Source organism: Protomyctophum parallelum (assembly GCF_964188405.1).
Source record: "Protomyctophum parallelum genome assembly, chromosome: 12".
Lineage (NCBI taxonomy): Eukaryota > Metazoa > Chordata > Actinopteri > Myctophiformes > Myctophidae > Protomyctophum > Protomyctophum parallelum.
The window spans coordinates 18,094,633-18,120,211 of NC_139712.1; the positions used below are offsets into that span (position 1 = coordinate 18,094,633).

At 44.9% G+C, this 25,579-nt stretch overlaps 2 protein-coding genes across 2 annotated transcripts in view; one reads left to right on the top strand and one right to left on the bottom strand.

Annotated features, from left to right (window-relative positions):
* Window positions 1-25,579, top strand: part of pip4k2aa (phosphatidylinositol-5-phosphate 4-kinase, type II, alpha a) — an 81,118-nt gene that overhangs the window by 17,894 nt on the left and 37,645 nt on the right. The window lies entirely within an intron of this gene.
* Window positions 23,140-23,757, bottom strand: LOC310868115 (small ribosomal subunit protein uS7-like; the record flags this gene model as incomplete). The annotated part of the gene is made up of 1 exon (XM_083778377.1): window positions 23,140-23,757. The coding sequence occupies one exon, from the start codon at window positions 23,755-23,757 to the stop codon at window positions 23,140-23,142; it is 618 nt and encodes a 205-aa protein (XP_083634503.1).

Below are 25,579 nucleotides of genomic sequence, written 5' to 3' on the forward strand. Positions count from 1 at the left end.
CCAGAAACGACCAGTGTTGCTTCTTTTTGGTTTATTTTGTATTAGCCTGGTTAATAAACCAGACCGAATTCTTTTTTGCCTGCCGGCGGATTACGGTCTGGAGAGGCTCAATTGTACGCCCATTTCCTACACCAGAGAAATGGGGCGGCCAATCGGGACACGGTATGCAATATGGGCGGGCTTTGGTACAGTGACTTTCAATGCTTGAGACCTTTGACTGACAGTAGCTCTGACAAATTGCGTCAAAGAGAAAATGTTTCAACCCGCTCCCCTGGAAATGAAATCCAAGCTGAGCCTCCCCAGACTAATATCTCGCGGTCCGTGCGATATTAGTCTGGTTTATTAACCAGGCTAATTTTGTATAGAACTAGGTTGCTTGTTTCTGCCATAGAGTTATACTGGCAACACTTCTGTCTTCTAGGTTCTAGCTGGATATGCTGCGCCTCGTCGTCGCGTCTGTGTCTGTGTCAGTCCCAGCTCCGTGACTGGGAGATGGGAGATAGTCTGGATAGAACTTTCTGTTACAGTTAAATCCATATAAGTACCATACAACTGAAAAGTGTCGCGACTGTGACCGCAAATTAGAAACTTGTGTGGCTATAACGAGGCACAACTGTTTACAATGCGATGCAAAATTAACAGCGGGGGCATTGCTTTTGGTCTGGATGAAATTGCACATGAGTGAACAGCATCTGTCAGTATGCTGTTCACTCAAAGCCCAAACCCTCATCCTCTAGTCCTTAACTTTTCCGATGGGGCAGCATTGGAGAAAGTGGAGGAGTTTAAGTACCTAGGACTTTGGCTGGATCCTCAACTCTCCTTTAAGACTCATATTAACTCTATTGTTCAGAAAATAAAGTAGTTTGAAAACTCTATATTGATCCATCAATAGTTTTACCCTTCAGATTAGAAAAAGATTAATTTCACAGCTGCTACTACCCATAATAGACTATGCGGATGTCATATATCAGAACACCACCGATACAAACCTCTACCCCCTCAATGTCACCTATAATAACCATGTAGATTCATACTGAGATGCCCATATAGAACTCACCATTGCTCCACGTACGAGTCTTTAAACTGGCTATCGCCTAAATCTAGAAGACACTCACATTGGCTACAATTTATTTTTAAATGTATTTTCTTTCCTTATCCACAGTACCTAAAACAATTTCTTGTCCCATACACACCACACTATAATTTAAGACACACGGACCATCCCTATTTTACAGTCCCCACAAGGATAAAAAAGGAAAGTGGGCGCCGTGCCTTCAAATTTAAAGCTCCATCTGATTGGAATGACCTACCAAGTCCACTCAGATCAATCACTTCCCTCAACGTATTTAAGGAATCCATTTTCATACACCTTCTAACGCCGTGCTCATGCATCTAAATTAACGTACTCTTCTTGGCAGTTGCCCTTGTTTTCCATAAATATAACATACCAACCGATCTGTATGTACCTTCATATGTGTTCCCTGCTGGCTCGATGCTGCTGTTCATTATTATCACATTATGCATGCTGGCATTGCTTGTTTGCTTTTGTTTAGTTTTTTTGCCTAATAACATGGTCTTATTGTGCAAAGGGTATATATTTTTCCCCATATGAACTCTGCTATTTAGGGTTGAAACAGTGGGGTGGGAGCTATCTTTGGGAGAGCTTTTGTCTTGTTTTGTTTTGTCCTTTCTGTGTGTATGTTGTATTGCTTTGTGAACTGTATTGTACAATGTATCTGTGTTGAGGACCCCCTCTAAAATGAGATGCGACATCTCAAGGGGCTTATCCTTTCAATAAAGGTATATATATAGTGTTGGGGCTACTCAACCTTTGATGGCTCAGGGGCCACTCAGCAAAATACCAAAAGTCCAAGGGCCGCAAGTCCAAATATTTTTAAGTCCTATATTTTTGTCCGTGATTTTCTAACACATTATGAGTTGTCTAAAAATTTAGGAAACACACAGAAAACGGACGACATTTCCATCTAGGAAAGGCCAAACCTCATTGAAAATAAATATTGTCATGACATGGAATGATTATTAATCAAATTAAGTTACAAAATGAGGCTTTTATTCACAAAATGTGATGAGAACATGAACAGACTACTGTTGCATATAAATCAAATATCAGAGATAACCAAGAGGCCAATACTACTGAAATTAATAAGCCATATCACAGTCTCATGGACTGGTACAAATAATAACATACCTATAAATAAATTACAGTTTTGGAAACAAACTTAATGTTTCCTACTTAATGGGTTCAGGCTCTCTGGATATAATGATAAGGCTCTCTGGACATACTTGATTCCAAATCAAGAATCAGGCTTCATTCACCAAATGTGAATTAGTAACAGTGCAACAATGTAATAAGTACAATAAGTCATTGGCTGATTGGCTTCAGTCAGTGGCTGACAAACACAACAGAGAATCATGAATATCTTCCAGTGACATTCATTCACACTTTTCTTTACTAATTACTGCCTACAAATTAAAACGAATAGTTAGAGGGAGAGAGGGAGAGAGGGAGAGGGAGAAGGAGAGATAGAGGGAGAGGGAGAGGGAGATGGGAAGGGGTAGAGATAGAAGGAGAGGGAGAGAGAGAGATGGGAAGGGGGAGAGATAGAAGGAGAGAGTGAGAGTGAGAGATTTCTTACTTAATGTGACATTTAAGTCTGCATTTTCCCCACGCCTCCGACAGTCATGCATGCATGCATGGGTCTCGTCAATGAAAGCGTTGCGCTGTTTTTACTTGATAATTCCCATTGCACTTTCACAGATCCGAAACAAGCCAGGAGGATGTTCTTTGCACAAGCACAAAACATGCTGCTTTCTGTCCGCGCCCGTAACTTGTTTGCACTTCCTCATGACGGTCGGTGTTGTTTACCGAACGCGAGCCGATATACAACTGCACAACGCGTCGTGGATACATGCTGCAGCAGTGCTTGTGGACTTGTAAATCGACAACACAGCCACTTTTTGTCAGCAGGAAGAACAAACAGCTCAGTAGCGCATGATCACATCGTGTGGTTACAAACGCTAGAAATGACCTTTCTTCACTGAAAGCAGAACAAACATATTTGTCTCCACCAGGCCGAAGGCCTAGGGGGAGAGTATGTTTTGCACTCACACGTCCGTCCGTCCGTCCGTGTGTCCGTCCGTCCGTGTGTCCGTGAGCAGCTAATCTCGGCCACCGTTAACCCGGTCGATGCCAAATTTTGCACACACACTCCCTGGATGCCAACGATGAACCTCTGCCCCAAACTTTCCAGAACGGCCTGTTATAGCGCCACCAAGAGGCCGCTTTGTGCAAAACAAGTTTTTGCACAGTACACCTACAGATTTTGTCCAAACATCACGCAAATTCGTACACAGTCTCTCTAGAGCCATTCAACGAAACTGGTCTTTCAGATTTCCAGAACGGCCTGTTATAGCGCCACCAGGAGGCCGCTCCAGGAGGCCGCTTTGTGCAAAACAAGTTTTTGCACAGTACACCTACAGATTTGGTCCAAACATCACGCAAATTGGTACACAGTCTCTCTAGAGCCATTCAACGAAACCAGTCTTTCAGATTTCCAGAACGGCCTGTTATAGCGCCACCAAGAGGCCGCTTTGTGCAAAACAAGTTTTTGCACAGTACACCTACAGATTTTGTCCAAACATCACGCAAATTCGTACACAGTCTCTCTAGAGCCATTCAACGAAACTGGTCTTTCAGATTTCCAGAACGGCCTGTTATAGCGCCACCAGGAGGCCGCTCCAGGAGGCCGCTTTGTGCAAAACAAGTTTTTGCACAGTACACCTACAGATTTGGTCCAAACATCACGCAAATTGGTACACAGTCTCTCTAGAGCCATTCAACGAAACCAGTCTTTCAGATTTCCAGAACGGCCTGTTATAGCGCCACCAGGAGGCCGCTTTGTGCAAAACAAGTTTTTGCACAGTACACCTACAGATTTTGTCCAAACATCACGCAAATTGGTACACAGTCTCTCTAGAGCCATTCAACGAAACCGGTCTTTCAGATTTCCAGAACGGCCTGTTATAGCGCCACAAGGAGGCCGCTTTGTGCAAAACAAGTTTTTGCACAGTACACCTACAGATTTTGTCCAAACATCACGCAAATTGGTACACAGTCTCTCTAGAGCCATTCAACGAAACCGGTCTTTCAGATTTCTCAGACTCCATCCTGATTGGTTAAGATTGGCTTCCAAAGTTCACAGGAGTGCTCAGTTTCAAACAAAATGCTGCAAATCATGAACACATCGCGTGATTTCCGTGAAATTGTGCACCCACATTCCCACTAGGCAGAGGACGAAATGCCACATGAACAATTTCAACTCAGCCTCAAGGTGGCGCTATAACTGGCCGAAAAGTGTTTTTACCTCTAACTGCACAGATCTGTGGATAACTTTGTATGCCAACTCCCTAGAGGCCAAGGAAAAACCTTTGCCTGTAATTCTTCACATCTGCTCATCCTGGTGGAGACCTGTGCCCAGTAGGGCACTTTTTCTAGTTTGTATTAGTATGACCATGACAGGCCGGTGGGCCGCACGGACATGTTGGGCCGCGGGTTGAGTAGCGCTGATGACTTCTCCTCTGCATGCTGTAGTATTTAGATGGTTCTGTTATGACTTCTCCTCTGCATGCTGTAGTATTTAGATGGTTCTGTTATGACTTCTCCTCTGCATGCTGTAGTATTTAGATGGTTCTGTTATGACTTCTCCTCTGCATGCTGTAGTGTTTAGATGGTTCTGTTATGACTTCTCCTCTGCATGCTGTAGTGTTTAGATGGTTCTGTTATGACTTCTCCTCTGCATGCTGTAGTATTTAGATAGTTCTGTTATATATCTCTCTCTCTCTCTCTAGTGAATACCCAGTCTCTCTCTCTCTCTCTCTCTCTCTCTCTCTCCACTGAATACCCAGTCTCTCTCTCTCTCTCTCTCTCTCTCTCACCACTGAATACCCAGTCTCTCTCTCTCTCTTACCACTGAATACCCAGTCTCTCTCTCTCTCTCTCTCACCACTGAATACCCAGTCCCTCTCTCTCTCTCTCTCTCTCTCTCTCTCTCTCTCTCTCTCTCTCTCTCTCTCTCTCTCTCTGTCTCTCACCACTGAATACCCAGTCTCTCTCTCTCTCTCTCTCACCACTGAATACCCAGTCTCTCTCTCTCTCTCTCTCTCTCTCTCTCTCTCTCTCTCTCTCTCTCTCACCACTGAATTCCCAGAGGACATCGGAGGTGCCAGGCCGGGCTGGCCTCCTGCTGTGCTCGCTGAAATAGAACCAGCAACCCAGCGGGGGCGTGGTGCCACATGGTGCCACTCACAAATGGCAGACCTACAAGCTCGTAGCGCGCCACCGAGTGGCGCGCTACGAGCTTGCTATTTTTGAAAAATTGAAGAACCACTGACATAGAAACATAGCTTTTTCAGAAAACTGTGATTTTCAAACAGGCATTTTTAGAATCTGATCTCAGGTCAGAATGGGTTAAGTAAATGCATTTGGTTACTTTTCACCACTGCTCACTGATGCCAAGTACTGTCTGCAGCCCACAGGACCTTGTCCTCCTCCTGTGTTGGATAGATCCTGTCTGTAAGAAGCATAATCCATTCCTGTGCTCCAGTGTTTCCTCTACTTTCAGGCAGTGCCAGACAGACAGTAAAGCATGAGTTATACTTATAGCTGCGTGCAGGTGTCGCACGCACCAAGGTCATGACGTGTCGCAGCACGGCGCGTCATGAGCTTGTGGATCTGTTATTTTTCCGTTGCGCAACGCTGGCACGTGGCCCAAGTATAGGTCAGCGGATACTGCTGCTAAAGCTAAAGCTACAGCTAAAGCTAAAAATGTAAAGTAAAACAAATCTGCAATAATTAACCCTCCAGTGCCAGTGTTTAAACATATCAAGAAGTGTAGCAATTGGAAAAGCGACAGATGCCGTTTCTGGACTGAAACAATGTTCGCTGTTCCAGACCCACAGGAACGCACCCAGGGTGCCGGCCCGGTTCTGGCGAGACCCGTGTCCAAAACGGTTGAGAAATGACAGAGTTACCATGTGGTGGTCCCTCTACTGTACCCTCTACTGTACTGTACTGTCACTGTACTGTACTGGCATCCGAAAGCATCATATATATACAGTTAAGTAAGTGTAAGTATGTTAAGTGTGCGTTAGGTTGCGCACAGGTGGTGAAAAACAACCATGCTGTTTTCGTGCTCATACCCAGACACCCACCCACGCACATAGCTCCGTAAGGGAGTGGTTGCGCCACTCAAAAATGGACATACGCTGATCTGAGATCTGTGAGATGGGGCCGACAGAGGATGAGCGAGCATAAAATATAAACCCTACTTAAGTTACTCACCTGCAATTATGGATCTTTTCTGTCTTACCGTCATGGAACAGAGAAATGAGAGAGGTAGTCCGATTTAAAAGAAGAAAAAAGAAAAAGGCCATTGATCGATCTTCGGGGGCCCCATGCCTCTTCGGGGGCCCCATGTGCCTCTTTGGGGGCCCCATGCCTCTTCGTGGGCCCCATGTGCTAACCTGACGCTGCCAGATGAGGGCGGTATTGGGTAACCATGTTCCCCAACACAGCACTCATCTGGGATCTCTCAGGGAGTTGAGCTGACAAAAATCCGTTCTGTACCGAACCAATCAGCGTGAGCTAAGAGCGGGATATGTGCAAAACCGGATGTGAAGCTATATAGACACGTCAATATGATTGGTTGTGTTTGCACGCCCACACGGTGATCGACAGACGGTCCCATCCAATCATCTACCAAGTATCTTGAAAAAAAGGAACAGCCCCGTCATCGAATTTGCTTCCGCGATCCCAGATCCCAATAAGCTGTGAAACAAATTTGTGTAGCAAGCTTCTTGGATCTGGCAGCGTCAGGTTACCCATGTGCCTCTTCGGGGCCTTCAGGGGGCCCGTGCCTCTTCGGGGGCCCCATTAGATTAGATATTGCTTGGCTTGTCCAACACCATTCTGGTGGGGTTGTTCTGAGTTGCCAAGCACGTTTTGTTGTTGCAGAAGTCTCTGCCCGACCGTGCTGTGATGTGTGGGGAAACGTTCTGGAAATGTGACCCGACTGCTTGGCCTCATAAATACATACACCACTTCAAGGCTAACTGTGTCACAAGACAGACGTGCAAAAGTGTATCATTCTGGTTCCTGTGGGGAATCCTCCTTGTTGCTGGTGTAGATTTAGACTCTCGTAGTCTCATTTTATTGACATTTGACCTTTTAAGGTCAAATGTCAACGGTCAAAGGTAAACGACTAGGGGCAAATGGCGAATCAAGTGTTTTATTTGACAGAGCGATTGCAAATAACATTATTGATAGTCGCTGCCCCAGATTTAATTCTGGCCGACCCTAACCATAACAGCAAGCACGGGAGCAGACGCATGTCGGACTAATGCCCTGTCTGAATTACATGCGGTGCCCGACCTTAACCTGTTGTGTGAAATAACATTTTATTTCCATTAGGAAGCCTCAGAAACCTCCCGCGGGTTCAATAATGAAACAATAATTTGTGGATCGATGGAATGCAAGGCTTAATGTAGGACAGGGTTCCCCAATTAATGTTCCTCAAGGGCCATATTTTGACTATAGGGACTATAGGGTACCAAGCAGGCTGGGGGCCGAGCCCCCAGCCTGCTTGTAGCGTGGCGCGCTATTAGATTGTAGATCTGCTGTTTTTCAATAGCTAAAGCATGACATAATGCTAACACCAAAAGGGGTTCCCGCCCAAAATGGGTTAAGCTTAGAATAGATGTAGAACAGTGGTTCTCAACCAGTGGTCCGGGGACCACCAGTGGGCTTGGAGGGGGTTCCAGGTGGTCCCCCCAGCTAAATGATGGACAGTTGGTAACCAAATGGACCCTTATAGATTTTTAACTCTTGAGAGTGTAAAATTAATTCATTTTCAGGGCAAGACCCCATTTGAAAAGATATGGCAGTGCTCTAGCAGTGATTCTCACCATTTTTATTTAAAAATGTATTTAATTTAATTAACATGCATAGGCTATACTGACCACCATTTAATGCCATTTATATCTGGGACCTCAGTTTATTATAACTTTTATTTATTTATTGTTATATCGTAAAATCAATGTCAACTTAACTCTGAGGTTGGTTCCATTTGTACACTCTCTGCCAAAAGCCCTTGACTATGATTAGATTACTGTCATTATGGTAATCGCACACTTCATATCGCACACCTTCTATTTTTTATTAGCCCTAAAAAAAAAGGAAAAAAAAGGAAAATCCCTAATAAATGCGCCGCCTATTGGGGAGCCGTGATGTCTTCTCAAACATTACACTAGTGTATGTACAAACAAATAAATTATCCATACCAACATAATCTCTTTTGTATTATTTTTAAGCACGGGCCCTATGGATGTGCCGGGCTGTTGACCAGCTGTCCTCCCTGATATGTTTGAACTGTCAACCTTTTTATTTTTTATTTTACTTTAATCCAGCCGGGATCTCTTGTCTCTCAATCATAACTCTCTCTCTCTCTCTCTCTCTCTCTCTGTGACTCAGAGTGTGTGTCTGTGTCTGTGGATTGCATGAGAGAGAGGGAGGGAGAGAGAGAGAGGGGGGGGGGGGGTGGTGGGTTTGGCGGCTTGCGGTAATCTATAAATATCCACAGGAGCCGACCTATAGCATAATGTGATTTGATGAATATGGGTGAGGAGAACAGAGGAGATGATGAGAACTCACAAATAAGACTAGTATTTCTAGAGAATCAAACACAGGCGTGTGTGTGTGTGTGCGTGCTTGTGTGCGTGCGTGTGTGTGTGCACATGCGCCGGCCCTTCCAATATATGCATCTACAGCTTGCTATATTGATCCTTGGTGTGCTGCTTTTTCAGCATATTATACAGTACAGTATGCATCACATGCTTACAGTATGTGTGTGTGTGTGTGTGTGTGTGTCTGCAGCTATTAAGCACAAAGGCTCTCTCCTGATTGGATGCAGTACAGTGTGACATGTCTGTCAGACACGTCATGACGTTTTACTTGATGATCAATTGTCACTCAAAAGAATTGCGATTCCATCGTGTTTCTGTCGTCGAACATTATTGGAACGTTATGAATAAAAATATTATGGCAATTATGGTTACGCCGTGATTAGGACACTGACATTGAATGGCATTGATGTGTTAGACACATAGTCTTGCTTAGCTGGGCTACGTGTAGTAGCGTGTGTGTGTGCGTGCGTTGCGTGCGCACTGCGCACGTGTGTGAACAGGAAAGGCGCTAATTCAGACGTCTCCTGAGTCAGTGACAGAATAGACTGTGATAAGCTGTTAGTGGTACTACAGGAACAGGTGCAGGAGATCACACTGTATATACTGTAGGAGTAATTGATGTTGCTAAATGAGGCTTGGCTGAGCGAGGAGGATGTCCCGTTTTTTTGCAAATCGGTCCGTCCGTCCCGGGCGTCTCACCGGCGTCTCACCAGCGTCTCACCGGCGTCTCACCGGCGTCTCACCGGCGTCTCACCGGCGTCTCACCCGCGTCTCACCGGCGTCTCACCGGCGTCTCACCCGCGGCACGTTGAGTGCAAGGACTTGTAGGACTTCTATCTTACCCTTCTTCTCTGGAGTCCTGCCTCAGGGTGGACCAGAGGTAGAGAGCTGTCGTTCCCTGATGTCATCATCGCTATAGGGACGCATGCTTCAGTAGACAGGAACTGGGGGTGGCAATGAAGGACCGGGAAGTCTGGCGTAGCGTTGTGGAATCCATGATCTCGACCGCGGTCCAAAAATTATTATGATGATGATGATGCAAAGGACTTGAGCTGCAACTATCCATTATTGTCTTGCCGATTTATTCGATCTATTTCTTTTTGGATTTAGCAAATAGGACAAGAGGTGGGTTTCTTCAGGGCTATAAGGGGTGTCCCGGGGACTATAAAATATCTATTTGGGAACACCGTTTTTAGAATCGTAATACCTTGGATTTTTCAATTTCTCAAAACGATATCCCTGGGTTACAAAATGTATGTTTTGGGTGAATTGGGCGGCACCCGTTACGTTGCATAACTCACTTCCTGGGTCTCGGTTTCCGAGTGAAACGGCTTTCAAACTAAGAGTCTCGCCGTATTAAATGACATGGCTGGCACTACCGGAGTACACTTTTCAGACACCAGACGGGGGTGTGTCGGCGGTAAATGAGTTAAATGTATGGAAATCTTTCAACATGGAAACGATTGACGATTATGCACACATAATTGTGATTATTACGATTAGGCAAAATATGTAATACATTGTGACAGGCCTAATCATTATTATGGCCAAGCAGTGCATGCTGTGGGTATGAGAGCAGCAGAGAGAGAAAGACGACGAGAGCTTGCTCTATGACTTTAGGGTTTTTACTAAGAGGTTCTACACTGCAGGGAGGGTTGGCACACTTGCCCTGAAACGGCGAGGGATTATCTTTAAACATAGGCCGTCACGTATATTGTCACACGCACCAGATGTTTTGTAATCGCCCTGAACTGAAATTGTCAGGTGTGAGTGCTGAAACACAGCATGACGCATCACGTCGCGGATTAAAGTTCTTAGTCGCCGGGGCTGATTTCAGTCATTTGGATTACATGCAGTCGTCTTTCTCTAAAAGGATGTTTGATTGTACTCAGTTTGCACTCTGTTGCAAGCCGGAGTCGCAGATCTATAAGCTCACGTGGCGTCCCGCTTGGTGGTGTTGTGATCTTGTAGATCGGCTAGCTTCGTAAGTATATAAGTATACACAAATTAGGCACAACCCTATAACCCGTGTGGCTGCAGAAGTCGAGCCCTACACAGTAATGAAGAGAGATTAGAAAATAGATTAAAATAGGGTGCATTTTGCATCCCAAAACGCAGTTTATAGTTAAGGGACGCAATAAAACAACGACCTCTGCATCCACAGGATGCACTACTGTACTACTGTACTGTTTTTTTATTCTAGTTTATTTTGCTAGCTTTAGTTATAATAATCATTTCTTCTTCTGTTTTTTACATGAATTATAACCACATTTATAACCATATGAAATGGGAGTTAAATGCTGCAATTTGTAAAAATAGCACTCCTAACGTGGTTGAAGTGGGACTCATAAAATGGCCTGGGACTCATTTCTAAAAGACCATCCTTGCATCCTGGGACTCATTACATTGAAAACCTTTTTACATCACTGGTATTGACTAGACTAACACTAAAATATTTCAGATGTGACTAAAACTAAATTACATTTTATTCAAAAGGCTATGACTGAACTTAAATAAGAATTTGCTGTCAATATCAACACTGCTTGGCATGACATAATTCATGTCAGTTGTGAGATTAGTTCTTTTTTTTTGCTTTAATCCATGTGCATAGCCTCGACCCTGCATGACTGCATAAGCCAGGGTACGTTTGTAGAGCTTGTAGATGTGCTATTTTTGAAAAATCGTGAAAATGTGGCGTAAATCTTTGAATATAGATTCAGACGTTTTTAACTCAAATCTTTGCTCAGGTCAAAATGGGATAACAGAGGAACCAAACCAACGACTGTTTTTGTGGTGACCCTTTAGCCTTGACCTATTTCAGGTATAGTAGTCGGGTAACTCATTGTTGCCCTAAAAATCACACCGTTAGCTAATGTTGCTTTCCCAACATGTTAACGTTAACCCATTTATGCCTGAAAATATATGTAATTGGCCGCCGACCCCCATCTGAAAATATGTTTTCCCAGCCTTCCAGGGACCTTCCAAAAGCAAAACATTTAGTTAAAAACTGTTCGCTCTGAAAGAATATATTCAAACATTTGGGCCACATTTTCACGATAAAAAAGAAATAGCAGACCTACAAGCTCGTAGTGCGCCACTCGGTGGCGCACTATGAGCTTGTAGATCTGCTATTTTTCAATAGCTAAAGTATAACATAATGCTTAAAACACCAAAAGGGGTTCCCGGGTTATTGACTCACGATGACTCAAAAACAGAAACAGCTTGTTGTAGTGGTAAAATAAATGGAAGCCCTCTAGTTATTCAAATACCGGGTACTTCAAAAAACCTCCCACACCATACTCACTGTGCATTGGAGCGTTGAAACGGTGTGCAATGATCTCATCCAGAGCACCCGGGCCCTTTTAAGGTTCTTCCTGAGGTCAGACCACGTTTTAACGGTGATGGGAGAGATGTCATCGTGGGGAATGTTTGCCTGAGCGTTTCGGTGCTAATGTTAGTAGCACTCAAAACCCATGTGGTGGTTAGTTAGGCAATAAATGTTTTTCTTGGCCTTTTGCCATGGCTACAGTCAGCATCTATATTATGGGCCTAATTTAGCTAGGTAGGTGCTGTATCAAGCACTTTTGTGGCATAAAACAGCCAGCCATTGCTCAAAGGTCCTATTTTATATCAGCTATAGACAATAGACATACAGTATATTAGGCCATAAGAACGCTGGTTCTCAAAGTGAGGTCCGGGTCATGTGGAAGGGGGGGGGGGGGGGGGGGGGGGTACCAGGGTGTCCTAAGCAAAAGTAGCATCACAGACATTTTATCCCACTTCAACCACATTTTATACCTTAAGGCTATTAAAAATTGTTTTAGGTAAAATCTTCTGGACGTCACCGCCACCCAGTCCTTGGCATGAAAAGGTGGCATACGTAGACTAGAGCACAGGTTTTCAAAGCGGGGGCCAGCGGCAATTGGAAAGTAGTATAGGGGTTAAAAGTAAAATAAAAATAAAAAACAAACACACAGATCAGATCCAAATCCAACTTAAGGAATATATTTAAAAAAATAACCGACCAACCAAACTGAATTTTCGAAAAGTAATCGATCAGAGATGTCGCAAAGTAAACAATCAATACTATAGTTTCAGACTTCAGTTTAAATCTAACAAGTCAACATTGAGCCGGTATTAAGATTCTTGATCTCTCACTGTGGCTTGCAGCCACAAATGAAACAAGGGAGACATAACTGTACGTACGGTATCCTTGGTGGACTGCACGGCCAATGGGGAGACATACTGTACAACAACAGTTTATACTTCACAAAGTGAACAGTGTTACGTGTATAATAACATATAGAGCAGAGATGGCTTTGGCTATATTTATATTCATTGCCCTTCGGTTAAATGGCTCCGGGCTCTTAGTTGCAACAGGTCAGGTACAGTGAGGTGATTGCATTGTTAATTTGGCCAATAAAAAGGTCAAGTTTAGACTTGCAGTAAACTCAGTCCATCACAGTTTATAGCACATTAGACCTTAGAGTGTCGTTATCTGGCAGTGAGGTTGTTCTGTATGTCAGAATAGTCCAGCTCCATATATGGACGCTGGGCAGGGGCCCTGTCCAGAGCCCGCCCGGCCTTTTGTGGCGGTTATGGAGAACCGTGGGTCCGACCGACTCGACACAAGTATTACAGACAGTATTACACTACTACAGACGGTACAGACGTACGTACAGGTGCATTTATAGATATATATACATATTATATTAAAAAAAGATAATAATATTTGCTTTTACTCACATGTTAGACAGCTAAGATGTGAAAGCTAAAATAAAATAAAAGCTCACTTTGTGACCTTGTAGATCGGAGTGACACTTGCTCACAACAAAGCATGAAATGAGTTCTACTGGATCCCTTCTCAAACAGTCCCCTAAGATTTTAGTCTAGTTTTTAGTTGGTGACGAAATGTATTTAGTCATAGTTTTAGTCATCATAACTTTTCTTTTAATACGGTGGTATAAAAAGGTAGTCTACAAACATTTTTCATCATAGTTTTTGTCAACGCTGCTTGCCGACTCCCTGTGCAGTCCGGCCTCTTCTATGTAGTAATGTGATTGGCTGGGTGAGTACATACATAATTGGACCTACAGTAATGTGGATAAATTGGATTGGTTTGTAAGCGAGCCTGTCTGCCAGCTAATCATCCATCTTGATTATATCTTCATCACAGCCGCACGCACGCACGCACGCAGGCAGGCAGGCAGGCAGGCAGGCAGGCAGGCAGGCAGGCAGGCAGGCAGGCAGGCACGCACACACACACACACACACACACACACACACACATACACAGGTCACATCATGTAAACAAACATATGCTTTGAAGGATGAGCACTAGTTAGCAGCAGGGAATCCGGGGACCCCCAGGCCAGGGGGGTCCTTGGGTTGCAGGGTTTTCACTTTCAGGACACAAAATTAATGCACTCGAGTACATGTACTTAGTTACTTTCCACCACTGCCTGCTATACTAAACATTACACATCAATGCTGCTTCTCAGCATGGTGAAAACATGAGCGTCACAGGAAGCTCCTCTCTCTACTGTCAATTTTATTAGGGAGGAAGCGAGCCTCTCTGAGGTCTGTTGTGTCGTTGTGTTGAAGCGAGGCAGCATCTCTGAGGTCTGTGAGGTCTGTTGTGTCGTTGTGTCGAAGCGAGGCAGCATCTCTGAGGTCTGTTGTGTCGTTGTGTCGAAGCGAGGCAGCATCTCTGAGGTCTGTTGTGTCGTTGTGTTGAAGCGAGGCAGCGTCTCTGAGGTCTGTTGTGTCGTTGTGTCGAAGCGAGGCAGCATCTCTGAGGTCTGTGAGGTCTGTTGTGTCGTTGTGTCGAAGCGAGGCAGCATCTCTGAGGTCTGTTGTGTCGTTGTGTCGAAGCGAGGCAGCATCTCTGAGGTCTGTTGTGTCGTTGTGTCGAAGCGAGGCAGCCTCTCTGAGGTCTGTGAGGTCTGTTGTGTTGTTGTGTCGAAGCGAGGCAGCCTCTCTGAGGTCTGTGAGGTCTGTTGTGTTGTTGTGTCGAAGCGAGGCAGCCTCTCTGAGGTCTGTTGTGTCGTTGTGTCGAAGCGAGGCAGCATCTCTGAGGTCTGTTGTGTCGTTGTGTCGAAGCGAGGCAGCATCTCTGAGGTCTGTTGTGTTGTTGTGTCGAAGCGAGGCAGCCTCTCTGAGGTCTGTTGTGTCGTTGTGTTGAAGCGAGGCAGCATCTCTGAGGTCTGTGAGGTCTGTTGTGTCGTTGTGTTGAAGCGAGGCAGCATCTCTGAGGTCTGTGAGGTCTGTTGTGTCGTTGTGTCGAAGCGAGGCAGCATCTCTGAGGTCTGTTGTGTCGTTGTGTCGAAGCGAGGCAGCATCTCTGAGGTCTGTTGTGTCGTTGTGTCGAAGCGAGGCAGCCTCTCTGAGGTCTGTTGTGTCGTTGTGTCGAAGCGAGGCAGCATCTCTGAGGTCTGTGAGGTCTGTTGTGTCGTTGTGTTGAAGCGAGGCAGCATCTCTGAGGTCTGTGAGGTCTGTACGGTATCCTTGGTGGACCGCACGGCCAACGGGGAGACCAAGTAACCCCCTGACGTACGTACGGTATCCTTGGTGGACCGCACGGCCAATGGGGAGACCAACCAACCCCCTGTAGATCCCACACCTAGTTACCGTGCCTCGTAGCAAAGCAACAACGACAGTTTATACTTCACAAAGTGAACAGTGTTACGTGTATAATAACACATAGAGCAGAGATGGCTTTGGCTATATTTATATTCATTGCCCTTCGGTTAAATGGCTCCGGGCTCTTAGTTGCAACAGGTCAGGTTTTTATTGGCCAAATTAACAATGCAATCATTGTTAATTTGGCCAATAAAAAGGTCAAGTTTAGACTTGCAGTAAACTCAGTCCATTACAGTTTATAGCACATTAGACCTTAGAGTGTCGTTATCTGGCAGTGTTGTTGTTCTGTATGTCTTTTTGATTCATAATCGGAAATCGGAATCGCTTTATTTGTCATTTTCTTATGTACTTGCATACAAAAGAACATGAAATATCGTTTCCCCTCAGTTATTGGCAGTGCAACATAAAACATGTGTTGAAGCGAGGCAGCATCTCTGAGGTCTGTTGTGTCGTGTCGAAGCGAGGCAGCATCTCTGAGGTCTGTGAGGTCTGTTGTGTCGAAGCGAGGCAGCATCTCTGAGGTCTGTGAGGTCTGTTGTGTCGTTGTGTCGAAGCGAGGCAGCGATCATCTGTGAGGTCTGTTGTGTCGTTGTGTTGAAGCGAGGCAGCGACCATCTCTGAGGTCTGTGAGGTCTGTTGTGTCGTTAGTTCCACGTTGATAAACCCACGGCCGGGTTGATGCTGACTGAGCACGCTCACTAGTACTACACACAGCCACTTCCTGTCCTATACGTAGACAGGCAGCACTGTTACCAAGTCTGTTTTTTGTTTTATAGCCACCTTGACTTGTTTTTCGGTAAAAAGTCGCTTAGCTTGTTCAAATATTGGTAGTTGTGGTTAAAGCAGGCGTTATCTAAACGTTTTCATCCTACTGTACTTACCCCCAAAATAATATGGGGGTGGGTCCTCTGTGGACCTGAGGACCTGAGGAACTGAAAGATTTTTTGACAGGGACCCCCCCCCCCCCCCCCCCCCCGTACAACATTGTTGTTCTTCACATTTTCTGTCAAAAATAGCAGATCTACCAGCTCGCAACGTGCGACTTTTGTCGCTTTAAAGTTTAACCCATTTTGGGTGGGAACCCCTTTTGGTGTTTTAAACATTATGTTATAATTTAGCTATTGAAAAATAGCAGATCTACAAGCTCATAGCGCGCCACCATGTGGCGCGCTACAAGCTTATAGGTCTGCTATTTTTTTAAATCGTGAAAATATTTATTTCAGAAACCTGGAGGATTTGGAAGATGTTTTTTTAATTTCGAGGTCAGGCCTAAATGGGTTAAAGTGGTTAAACTTTCTATAGTCAATATTTTTTTGGCTGCTTGTTTCTTTCCATAGACCCGGTATGGGTTGCGTGCACTTCTCCACGAGATCTGGCAACCCTGTCTGCCACAGACAGGGCCTGACAGATCTGGCAACCCTATCTGCCACAGACAGGGCCTGACAGATCTGGCAACCCTGTCTGCCACAGACAGGGCCTGACAGATCTGGCAACCCTGTCTGCTCCGGAGGGGCCGGAAAACAAGCACTGGTCGCCATGGCAACAAACAGGAAGCTGCGGTGTGAAAGTTGGCTGCAGGCGGGCAGATGGCTGCAAGGAGATACCGTTAGGGTGACATTGACCTTGGAGTAGCATGATTAGGACCTTAGAGTAGTAGCATGATTAGGACCTTAGAATTAACCAATTTAGTCTTCTGAAAGAATAAATATTCAAACATTTGGGCCACATTTTCACGATTTTTCTAAAATAGCAGACCTACAAGCACTTGGTGCCGCGCTATGAGCTTGTAGGTCTGCTATTTTAGAGCTTAGCGTGAGCTTAGCGTCACAGATGCGTTTCCAGGTCTTAACACTTTTAGTGCCACTAAAGTCCTCCAGTCAGTGCATCCTCTCGCTGTGGTGCCCAGCCCAATGCAGGGAGCTTTTATTCTGGAGCGTTCCACTTAACATGCATTTCCCCCCAAAAATCAGGAGGTGAAAGTAACTTCACGCTATAGTCACGCTAATATATTGATTTCTCTTTGGAAGCGTTAATATTGTAACTGTCCGTGATGCAGCAAGCAAGTCAGAAATGTGCCCAGAAATGAGCCCAGAACATCGCCAATATGTTCAATCTGTATGCTTGTCTAAATGGGTTAATACGTCTCAACGCATAATAGCACAAACAAATGTGCAGTGTGACTCACTCCGTCCATAAGGCCTGTACTGTGTCTTCAGAGGTTCAACCACAGCAGCAACGGCAGCATTAGGAGGAGGAAAGGGTCATGGCTGGGGGAAAACGCATTCCAGAATTCCAACAATTAATTTTCCTTATCTTTCCCCCCGCCAAACGTACAATCAAGTAGAGGACTTGGCATCACATCTTTTCATATCCGTCCATTCCAAAGAAGAACACGGGCCGTAATAATAACTGCAGCACACAGAGAGAGAGAGAGACGGACGGCTCTCCCTTCTTCCCTCGTCACCATGAGATCCCTTTGGCCTCGCAGCACCCATTCATCTCTAATGAAGGCTCCGTTCCCCATGCCGTTTCCTGCCAAAGTTGTGATGTGTTTTTGTTTATTCTTTTTGTTTGAGCATCGCCAACGCCAATTAAATACCCATTGTCCTCATGGGACCTCTCGGACTGTAAAAATACAGTCGGTGGCCAAGCTTTGAAGATACATTAACTTTATGGTGAGATCAACTTTATTGCAAGGAAGGATTTGAGGAAGGACAATGTTCAGACTTGGATGGTTAGAGTGGCGCGATTATATACATACAAAGTCAATGCAAAGACGAGAACCGAGGCGAATATATATTCAAGTCTGAAAGCAGCTTCATAGAGTTCTCTCTTTTGCTGCCTCAGTAGGTAATATGTCCTTCATCGCACGCGGAAATGGCTGGTCTAAAAGCTCCGCAACGTGTCGAGGTTTGGCACATTCTCTGCTTGTATAGATCCGCTATTCTCCAACTAGGGCTCGAAAGGTGTGTACACTGGCTAATGAGCCTTCACAATCAAATCACATTAACTGTGCAGCTGGGAGGGATACAGCTGAAACACACGCACGCACACACGCACACACACACACACAGACACACACACACACACACACACACACACACACACACACACACACACACACACACACACACACACACACACACACGCACACACACACAGAGCAGGTAAACAACCTGACGGAGACTCCGGTCCTTTGGGGGACGTCCCTGCCTGCCTGTGCCTACAACTTGTGTATAGGTGGTGCTCATTTGCAGTGGTGGAAAAAAAAAGTACTCTCAATTTCTTTACGTAAGTAAAAGTATCAATAGAGGGTAAGCGCATGCATAAAGTGAATGGCAAATCGAGTGGCAAAGTGAGTTTAACATTGTCTAATGTCGTTTAATGCAATCAGACAGGACTTTTCTGTTTGGATGTATGAGCTGTCAAGGCCAGGAAGTAGTTTTTTGCCACTCAGTAGGCGTTCCTTCCTGCAGTACTTCCGGGTTTTGATGATGGTATCACCTGCATACCCTCTATTCATTTGTACTTTTACTCAAGTACATTTGGGACTTTTACTGTAACAGAGACTACGGTCTATTTCTATATTGCCGTACAGAGCGTTATGCGCATGCTTAAAGTGAATGGCACATCGAGTGGCAAAGCGACAGGCAAAGTGAGTTTAACATTGTTTAACGTTGTTCAATGCAATCAGATTAGGCCAGGAAGTAGTTATTTGCCACACAGTAGGCATTCCTGCATAACTTCCTGGTTTGATGATGATGTCATGCGCATATCCTCAGGCATCAAAATGTACTTGAAGTACCAAAAGTATAAAAGTAGGTGTTTTTTCTCGGACACTCTCATAAATGTAAGTGGAGTAAAAGTTTCAGACTTCCAGAAAACCTCAAATAGCCTCAATCTGCAATTTCTCCAACTGGTTAGCCGTATGCGGCTACCAAAACATTATTATTATTTTTTACGTTATTGTGTTAAGTGTGTAGGACACACAACGCTAGTGTGTGGTGGCTCCTTTCACACAGTTTCACAAATTACATATTAGGACTTGCAAGGCCTAGCAACATTTTTCAGTGGTGATCTTTTATTTTGCTTTAATCCATGCGCTTAAGGCATGGGAGCCGAGCAGGCCTTGATAACACTCACTGCTCCATTATTTAGTGTTCTCAAAGAGCACATACGCGCTTTAGTACTCAATTGAAAAGTATAGGATTATGAGAGGACGCTTAAAGGGTAAGACCACTTTTTGAGAGGTTTGGGTTGTTTTCTTACCTTATTATGGGCAAACTATTCCATTCCATGAGTTATTTCGCTCCGTTGTGTTGTTTATTAGCAATTTAAGAAAAAAAAATAGTCACTCATTGACTTTCATTGTAACGGGGAAACAGCTCTCAAAGTCACTCTTTTAGCACATAAACCAACGCAACAAAAGCTGATTCTGCCTGGTGGTCCGGGCAATATGTTGTTCCAGGCCCCCCCCCCCCCCCCCCCCCCTCCCAGTAGCAAAGATTTGAGTTAAAAATGTTCGCTCTGAAAGAATATATTCAAACATTTGGGCCACGTTTTCACGATTTTTCAAAAATAGCAGACCTACTGTACAAGTTAGGCACTCGGTGCTGCGCTATGAGCTTGTAGATCTGCTATTTTTCAATAGCTAAAGTATAACACAATGCTTAAAACAGCAATGGGGTTCCCACCCAAAATGGGTTAGAAAAAGGGGGTTAAAATGAGTGTGATGCTGTTACATTTTGCCGGGGACCCCCTGGAATCTTTGTATACAGTATTTAAGTTATTTGTCATATCCGCCTGTCCTGTGCTACTTCTGTTTACGAATATACAAGTTTCATCGCAATCGGACGCTGAGTTGAGGAGTTGTGGCGATTTGTGAAATCTGTAGGAGCTGTATCGTGGCCAATCAGGATGGAATATGAGAAATCAAACAAACCTGTCTTGATCACATGACTATGGAGATCATGTGTACCGATTTGCGTGAAATTTGGAGAAAATCTGAAGGAGTAATAATAGAAAATGTGTTTTACATATGTCGGCCTCCTGGTGGCGCTATAAAGAGCAGATGTGAAAAATTCCAGGCAAAGGTTTTTCCTTCCGTTTAGGGAGTTGGCATACAAAGTTATCCACAGATCCGTGCAGTTAGAGGTAAAAACACTTTTCGGCCAGTTATAGCGCCACCTTGAGGCTGAGTTGAAATTGTTGATGTGGCATTTCGTCCTCGGCCTAGTGGGAATGTGGGTGCACAATTTCACGGAAATCACGCGATGTGTTCATGATTTGCAGCATTTTGTTTGAAACTGAGCACTCCTGTGAACTTTGGAAGCCAATCTTAACCAATCAGGATGGAGTGTGAGAAATCTGAAAGACCGGTTTGGTTGAATGGCTCTAGAGAGACTGTGTACCAATTTGCGTGATGTTTGGACAAAATCTGTAGGTGTACTGTGCAAAAACTTGTTTTGCACAAAGCGGCCTCCTGGTGGCGCTATAACAGGCCGTTCTGGAAAGTTTGACCGGGTTAACGGTTGGCCGAGATTAGCTGCTCACGGACACACGGACGGACACACACGGACGGACACACACACGGACGGACGGACGGAGTGCAAAACATACTCTCCCACCATGCCTTCGGCCTGGTGGAGACAATTACATTATTTGTGTGAAAATGTATCATAAGTTAAATGTAATTATCGTGTCAACCCATAGCGGGGAGTCGTCCATCTTGATTAAGAGTCACTTTCCCACCGGCGGCAAGTATGAATTAGATGTCTGCTGAAAAAATATTAGCATTTTAGCAATTTGCTTTTGTAATGTAACCTTTTTGATGTAACCTTCAATATAAGGAGCAATATGTATATCCTTCCATAGGCCACATGTGTGTGGGTGTGTGTGTGTGTGTGATGCATTTGTAATGTAACCTTCAAAATAATCAGCAATTTGTGTGCGTGTGTGTGTGTGTGTACTGTGCATGTGTACCTCAAGAGGTACCTACATTGTAGTCAAGTGTCTATGAGTATACTTGTGAGATCCTCGCTGTCTTTCTATCAATGGTGTGTGTGTGTGTGTGTGTGGTAACATAACAGCAGTAGCTACATTGTCTCCTTGTCCTCCTACCTCCGTTGTGAGAGACGCGCATGTGCGCGTGCGTGTGTGTGTGTGTGTGCGCGGTAACGTTGTGAGACCGGCCTTTGTTGTTTAGGTGACGTCTACAATCCATGCTCTGAGTGAGCACCCACAATGCATCTGTGCCACGCCACGGCAGCAGCACTGTGGCATCTCTGCCTGTCACGACAAGGCTCTGAGACGCGCGCACACGCACACGCACACACGCGCACACAACACACACACACACACAGAAGCTGTCTCTCTCTTCTCCCGTCTCACTCTCCGTTTCTCTCTCAACATGTACATGTTGTATTGTGTTGTTTTTGGCCCCCAAACCAAATCTAAAAATGCCTTTTGTTTTTTTGGCGTTGCCATGCTGTGGACAAGGTATGACTGTGTGTGTTAATTAGGCACTTACAGCCTGGTGTGGCCTCATGTTGTTATAGGCAAGCATAACATTAACATTAACACCTGTGAGTGGGTGCAACAGCACTGTACTGTACGGCACTCTAAAGCCCTCCTCCCTGGCGCGCGTGTGTGTGTGCGCGTAATGGAGTGGAGGCACCTCTCACTGAAGATCAACAAGCTCCAAACACATTGCGGTGCAATGCGTCGTGAGCTTGTAGATCAGATGTTTTTTGTTTGTCATTTATATTAGGGCTCACAAGTGGGCAAAGTAAGCTAGCTTTTATCCTAATATATATGCTTGGTATCGGGGCAGAAAAACCTTAACAAAACTATATACTACATCGTCACACAAAAGTATCAAGCTAACAGTACGTTTTAACAGCGGGCGACAGCCAGACGAATGTTCCGGAAGTGCATTATTTGTCAATGGGACCCTACTGGCAACTACTGGCGATAGAGGCGATAGTCGAAAAGTGGGCGGAGGAACGTCGGCCGATACAAATAATTCATCTTTTGGGCGACGTCGCCCGGCGATAGTGGGCGATTGGGCGATAGCCAATGAAATTCAAGCGATTCCCACTGTTAACGTACTGTGAGGGTTGCAGATCAGCGAGCCCGAAGCACCTGTATAGACCTGCTTACTGTTGTTTTTTTTGGATTTGAATCCTTAAAAGTAACGTTTTGGACATGGATTCATATTTACTATGTGTGATCCTTGCATTTAGAAAGTGAGCATCTATAGAAACGCTGTGGTCGTCGTTGAACTCCAGAGCATAATATCGTCTTCCCCCCCATCTCTCTCCCCCTTTCCTGTCTAATTAGTAATTACTGTACCCTATCAATAAAGGCAAAAAAACGCCCCAACAAATATCTTAAAAATAACGGTGGTCCCTTATTGGCTGTTGATGGTGACGTAACTAAGGTACATTTCAAGATTAATATAAGGTCAATAACGGGTCTAAAGCAGTTGTAACTTGTAATAGAGATTAGTTAGTAGCAGTACTTGCGCGCTCTGCTTGTGTGCAAGGCACAAGTTGGCACCTCCACAGAGTGCATTTCTATAGCTATTATTATTATTATTATTATAATTATATAATTATTATTAGGTCCACTCCACACTTTGTAGTATTTTTATTTTCTTTTGTCATTTCATCGTCTACACTCCGGCTTCTGGGAGCAACCCCGACTTATTATTATCATTAATATTTACTTTGTTTCTTAACGGTTAGACTTGGCCACTCTCTCCAACTCGTCCTTCTTCTTGATGGCGTAGGAGTTGGACGAGCCCTTGGCGGCGTTGATCAGCTCGTCGGCCAGACACTCGGCGATGGTCTTGATGTTCCTGAACGCGGCCTCTCTGGCGCCCGTGGTCAGCAGCCAGATGGCCTGGTTGACCCTGCGGAGCGGCGACACGTCCACCGCCTGCCTCCGGACCGTCCCCGCGCGGCCGATGCGCGTGGAGTCCTCGCGCGGCCCGCCGTTGACGATGGCGTTCACCAGCACCTGCAGGGGGTTCTCTCCGGTCAGCAGGTGGACGATCTCGAAGGCGTGCCCCACGACGCGCACGGTCATCAGCTTCTTGCCGTTGTTGCGGCCGTGCATCATCAGGGCGTTGGCGAGGCGCTCCGCGACGGGACACTGGGCCTTGCGGAAGCGCTTGGCGGCGTAGCGGCCGCTGGAGTGGGGCAGGTACCTGGCGTGCTTCTCCTTCACGGCGATGTAGTCCTGCAGGGAGATGTCGTTGACCTGGACGTCGTCGGTGCTCCATTTCCCAAAGAGTTTAATCTCCACGGTCATCTCGGCCACAGCCGGGGCGGTGCCGAAGCTCTGGGTCATTGTGTCGGCTGTTCTGCAGCAACACTTCTCAGAGACGGAAAGACAGTTTTTTAGATATTATTGATATTTATTGCCGAGGTCTTACTCAAATCGTACGTCAGTTTATATAAGGCTTCGTGACGTCATGCTGTGACGTCGCACTGTCATCGGTTTCCGTAGTTACTTAACCCATTTATTCTAAAAACGTCTTCTACATCCTGACAGTTTTCTGAAAAAGCTATGTTTCTATGTCAGTCGTATCTATCTATCTATCTATCTATCTATCTATCTATCTATCTATCTATCTATCTATCTATCTATCTATCTATCTATCTATCTATCTATCTATCTATCTATCTATCTATCTATCTATCTATCTATCTATCTATAACTGTTTCTGTCTGTATGTGTGTACGGCTGTAATCCACGTCATGTGTCACGTCGGTCGGAGCCACGGTTGTCCAGAACCGCCACAAAAGGCCTCTCTGCCCGGGCTCTGGACATGCAGGTTCCCATGGTCCATATATGGAGCTGGGCTGTTCTGACATCACGACACTCCATATTTGGGCATGCCTGACACAGAACTCCATATATAGGAATACAGAGAGACAGATCCAGATATCTCCATATATGGGCATAAAAGGGACCCAGACAGATCAGTGGAACGGGTACTCTGACACGGGTATACAGCGAGCGTTGCATAGCCGGCTGGGGCATGGATCTCCAACTTCCATCGTTACCGACTCAGTGCTCTACAGCGGTCTAGTTGTTGTAATAAGATATATATATATATATTGTTGTGACTGTCACAGAGAACCCAGGACTCAGAACAACAATCGGCCTATATCAAGGCGTTTTATTTAGAAAAGGAAGAGGGGACAGTTGTAGGGTTTCTTCTCAGTATCTCCTGTATAGACAGTTCGCTCACTCTACACCTAGGTGGGGCGGTTGATCCGTCGGTCACTGGACCTTGTCTCTGGACTCGGTGACAGAGGAGAATTCAATAGCGATATATAAACGGCAGTTCTGTATTGCTACTCAGCCTCTCTCTCTGGCTGGGTACTCGGTCGTGAGCCTGTCACTCCTTTCCCAAACTCCGTATGATTTAGATTATCCTCCTCTTCCTTTAGTTCTCCTGGTTGCAACGCTCACAGTTTGCACACGCGCTCCAGTTGCGCGTTTAAAGTGCTGTCAGTATAAGCCTGGGGGGGAATAAGACAGAGGGATCAGTATAACATATATCATCCTGGCTACATGTCGAAGTGTCCTTGGGCAAGACACTGAACCCCAAATTGCTCCTGATGTGCTGGTTGGTACCTTGCATGGCTTCCGCCGCAATCGGTGTATAAATGTGTGTGTGAATGGGTGAATGTAATGCACAATCTATGTTTATTGTTTATTGTTTATAAGGATCCCCATTAGCTTTTGCCTTGACAAAAGCTAGTCTTCCTGGGGTCCGACACAGACAAACATTTAACATAGGCAATACTTACAATTGTTTACAAACACTAACTCAACATAAAACAGTACAATAAAATATAAAATAAGAAAAACAAAGAAAAAAAACAAAAACAAAAAAAATAACATAGGAGAAATAAAAAACAAAGAAACATAGCAATAAAAATAAAAAATATAAATCACTTTCAACACATTATACATTTGAATTGTTCTTTTCCCAGGGTTACTGGTTAGTATGATTTACATAAGGTGTTCTTTTAACTTGATTTTAAAGATGAATTTTGTATTTGTATTGGTTATACACTTTGGTAGTGCATTCCAACCTATTACTGCTCTATAGATAATAGAAGATTTAAGAATATTTGTTCTTGGTTTAGGTGCCACC